The following is a 4,780-nucleotide window of genomic DNA, read 5'->3' as shown; positions in this document are numbered from 1 at the left end:
ACATCCTCGCGGAAATGCGCATTGATTTTTGGGGGGGCTGAGGGGGCGCGCGGCCTTTCATCGATCAGTATTGATAGATTTGGTAGTTTGTGTTGTCAGAATCATCTTCAGGCTCCTGGTTAAGAGACTCAGAGGACTTCAGCAGATACAATAAGCTGTTTTTAATAAACGTGGTAGGACACTTTATGTTTCTGACATCACATCTGTAATTAACATGTTTATTTGACAGTCACCAACTTTACACAGTCACGTGCACATAACTAGTTTGATCTTGATCCATGCACTTTATAATAACTTCACAACATTAAAATAAAATAAAAATCCTGCATATATATATATATATATGTATATATAGCCTTTACTTCACTTAAATAAAAGTTACATATACGTGTACTGTTACTGTTTGTATTGAAATGTTTAAGAGACCCTTTTTTAAACATGACAGAGCTGTTACAAATCCAGATGTTACAAAAACAGGTTTTTATGAATATGGAAGAATAATGCAAAACTTATTTGAATATTTCTAAGTTAAGGTCAGGTGTTAATAGTATTCATATTGAAAGTGCCTCAAATGTTTCCGTAAAAAAAAATGCATAAAAAGTATTTTTTTTGCTCAGGTAAAATTTAAACCCCGGCTTACTGGTTACATAACTGACACACACTCCTGAAATGGGGAAAACTGTTTCTCTGTTCCCAGTAAACATTTTCCTGTGAGGAACTACCGGAGCTCATCTTACTCCGCGCTGCTGCTCCGCGTGCAGTAGCACCTGCTCGGTCACTAGAGGGGGGGATCTGCTGCACCTGTTCTCCCCTGCGCGATCCGCTCACTTCGGCTCCGCTCGGCTTTCTTCGGGCTTGCTATAGGAGAATGCAAATGCACTTGCTGTGGTCTCCTTCCATTGGCCCGTCACACCTCTGTGTGGGAGGGTCGGGGCCACGCTGTCTTTATAAGAGCAGAGTGCCTTGCAGCGTCTCAGTGACACTGCGTGGCTGCAACGTGGAGCTTTTAGAAACAGTTTGAGTGTTAGAGAGAAAACCAAGTGGAATTTATCACCTCTTGCATAATAATACACACAGAGTCAACACACGTCAGGTCTTCAACAACGCACCCCGGTGAGGGGGGAGAGGACCGCGGGGATCGAAGCTGTCACTAATCCGCTGCTTGAGCCAAATACCCGGACTGACCACAACACCAGGGGACCAGACTTTCCTGTCCCTGTGAGCAGGAGCTCTTTCTGCAGCTTCAGATCAACCTCGCATGCATGAGAACTTTGAAAACTTGTGCACGTGCCATTCCACTTTGGATACCCAGGAGTTTTTGGGAACACTTTTACGCACGTTTTACGCAGCGTCTTGAGACTGTCACACACCCTCTTGACTGTGTGTGGGGAAACTTTCACAACGGGCCATGCTGCGGGGACTGGAGATCAAGTTGTAAACAACGAGAGGTGAAGAAGGATGCTGGGAAAATATTTATAACGCGCCGAAACCTTTTACTTGTCACTTGATTCGAACAGAACCGAGGACAGTAAATCACCAGGAGGCAAGTGGACTGCTGAGGTGAAGCGAGGACAAGACAGGTTGGTGTCTCCAAATTCACCGGGCTCGAGTTTCAGCCGCCCCCGGGGGCTCCTGGTATTAAAGCGTGCATTTGACCTGGGATAAGTTGTCAACAAGAGCTGCGAGCGGAGGCACACTGGCAGGTGTACAAGTTCATTTACATGCATACGTATATTCACGCCACTATATTTAGAAGTTGTCTTAGAGGCGAGCAGCCTTAATAAGTTTGTGCACCCACCCCCCAGCCTGCAGCAGCCCCACGCACCCCGCGTGCGTGCGTGTGTGTGTGTGTGTGTGTGTCTATATATACACCATACAGGCTTTTATTCCTCCTCACAATCTGTATCCCAGAGAGCTGCCCACCGTCGGTTTGGCTGTTAGGGCAGGAGTCGTCGCATGGACTGACATGGCAACCGACCTCGCTATGAGCGCAGAGCTGCCAAACAGCCCTCTGGCCATCGAGTACGTCAACGACTTTGACCTGATGAAGTTTGAGGTAAAGAAGGAGCCGCCGGAGGCCGACCGCTACTGCCACCGGCTCCCGTCCGGCTCCCTGTCCTCCACCCCGATCAGCACGCCCTGCTCCTCCGTGCCTTCCTCCCCGAGCTTCTGTGCGCCGAGTCCTGGCGCGCAGCCCAACCAGAGCCTGACCAGCGGGGTCAACAGCAGCGGCAGCAGCAACAACAGCAGCGGCAACAACAATCACAGCAACGCAGGCAAGCCTCAGCTGGAGGACCTTTACTGGATCCCCAGCTACCAGCACCACATCAACCCGGAGGCGCTCAACCTGACCCCGGAGGACGCGGTGGAGGCCCTCATCGGGAACGCGCACCACCATCACCACCACCAGGCCTACGAGGGCTTCCGCGGGCAGCAGTATGTAGGCGAGGATCTGTCCGCGGCCTCGGCTGCGCACCACCACCAGGGCCATCACCACCACCATCACCACCACCACGGCCACCACGCCCGCCTGGAGGACCGCTTCTCAGACGAGCAGCTGGTGAGCATGACAGTGCGGGAGCTGAACCGGCAGCTGCGGGGCTTCAGCAAGGAGGAGGTGATCCGCTTAAAGCAGAAGAGACGCACCCTGAAGAACCGGGGCTACGCGCAGTCCTGCCGCTTCAAACGCGTCCAGCAGAGGCACATGCTGGAGACCGAGAAGTGCACGCTGCAGAGCCAGGTGGAGCAGCTGAAGCAGGACGTGGTGCGCCTCGCCAAGGAGAGGGATCTTTACAAGGAGAAGTACGAGAAACTGGCCAGCCGGACCTACAATGCAGGCGGACCCACGAACACGAGAGATCCGTCCGGTAAACAGGCCAGCACCGACTTCTTCATGTGAGAGACTGACTAGACTCTGAGTTCCACCCCACACAGACATCCGTGTTACATTAATTTATATTTTCTTGTATTTTGTTTACAGTTATTCCCTCGACAGAGAAGACTAAAAACACAACAACACAATATTTACTCTTTTTTTTTTCTTTTAGATGCGCACAGAAGTAGTCATCGTGCGCAGTTTGAGTCTTAAAGATGTTTTTGGCTTAACTTCTGTCTTGCTCTCAGGTGAGCACGTGGGATCACTTAACCTATAGACTTTTCTCTGGTGCAACAGAACCCGGTCAGTCTTACTGAAGCACTCTGACGCTGATCATGACTTTCTTAAATTCAAAGAGATGATTTTGTCTTAAAACGAGGAGAAAGAGTCACTCAAACAAAAACTCAGATTGGACTGAAACAGATGCAGGAGGGGGGGAAGCAATACACCGCCTCTTTCTGTGTCTCCAGGAAGCTCATCAGACTGTCTGTGTGAAAGTGAGGCGGCCTGCGATGCAGAGAAGGAGACTTTTTCAATATTGCAAGTCTATAGTTTCTCATCCCTATTTGCAACCCTGCATGCAGGACATGTATGGTAACCTCCGGGTCATCTCCCACAATCCTCTCACATGTATGGAAAGCATGGCCCATGGTTCTCTCCTCCTCGAAATGCTTCTCCTCCCTCATCCTCTGCCATCAGTAAAGGCCTGGGTATGCAACAAGCCACACGATGTTTCTCCCCCCCCCCCCCCCCCCCCCCCCTGAGAGGTGCAAAGACTGCGGACTAAACCTGCAAAACAATCTGCTGTACTGCGAAACATGGATGCGTCTTCGACTGCTATTTTCAATCAATTTTTCTATTGTTTTAAAAAAAAAAAAAAGACTAATAAAAACGAACAAAAAGAGATTAACTGAGCCAGATTTTAGACTGTATTTATTTCCACCTGTACATAACGTGTAGAGAAAAAAACAGTCAACTGTTATTTTACTTGTCTCTCTCTCTCTCTCTCTCTCTCTCTCTCTCTCTCTCTCTCTCTCTTTCTCTCTCTCTCTCTCTCTCTTTTTAAAGAAAACCTGCTTTTGTTGCTTGGATTCTTCGAAATGTCTTAATACAAATGTTTGTATGTTACAGCATGCAAAATCGTCTATGGTATCCTCCTCCTACTGAACATGTGTAATGTCAAAGGCAAGCCTATACTGCACTAAGAAGAGATCAAACTGGATAAACACGTTTTGTTTTCTACTGATAGGACCTTTGATCTGTTAGAAACCCTGGATGTAAATTTGATGAGGTGAAGAAGCCTCGTTTATTAGATGGACTGCATTCGCTGCTAAAACTCTATGCACCAACCTGTTGATGAAAAAGACTCAGTTCAATTTGTTTTGTTTTTTACTTTAAAATATGTGTCGACAAAATGTGTCCTGCGTGTCTCCTGCAGCAGCCCGGTGTCTGACTCGATGCCTGCTTGTTGTTGGAGGGGGGACAGGCGGTTACTGTTTCTTGGAGTAACTCGATGCATTATTCTGTCAACAAGAAATCCCTGGTTCGTGTGTTTTCTGCTGCCTAGATATATGTGCAATATTGTGCAGAAGTGGTCGATGCTCAGCATACCTGTTGGAGGGCGCAAACCTGCAGCAGGAGACTTTTTTTTTTTTTTTTTTTTTTTTTGGATCGCAATGCCACAGAAAAACAACCACTAACTCAGAACAAATGCAAAAAAAAACACGTGATAAATTGAACATTTTTTAATGCTCGCAGTGTCCGAACTTTTATGTGAGCCACAAAAACGAAAATATTTTAATCTGCAAACGAATCTCCTGAAAACAGAATCATCTTTGTATTTCTTTCTTTATTGTTTTTTGCTCGTTTGATACTATTTCAAATTGTGCTGTTTTTTTCCTGACA

General features: G+C 47.4%; 1 protein-coding gene across 1 annotated transcript; it reads left to right on the top strand.

The window, feature by feature from the left end:
* The first annotated feature begins 394 nt into the window (after positions 1-394).
* Positions 395-4,569, top strand: mafaa (MAF bZIP transcription factor Aa). Its single transcript, XM_079351508.1, has one exon. It carries the CDS (start codon positions 1,967-1,969, stop codon positions 2,897-2,899), a length of 933 nt encoding a protein of 310 aa, XP_079207634.1. The 5' UTR covers positions 395-1,966; the 3' UTR covers positions 2,900-4,569.
* The last annotated feature ends 211 nt before the right edge of the window (positions 4,570-4,780 follow it).

This window comes from Symphodus melops (genome assembly GCF_947650265.1).
Source record: "Symphodus melops genome assembly, chromosome: 8".
NCBI classification, from domain to species: Eukaryota; Metazoa; Chordata; class Actinopteri; order Labriformes; family Labridae; genus Symphodus; species Symphodus melops.
This window is presented reverse-complemented; position numbering and strand designations above follow the sequence as displayed.

Excerpts from the sequence above, each read along its gene's own strand:
- mafaa (XM_079351508.1), top strand. The coding sequence starts at position 1,967 with ATGGCAACCGACCTCGCTATGAGCGCAGAGCTGCCAAACAGCCCTCTG.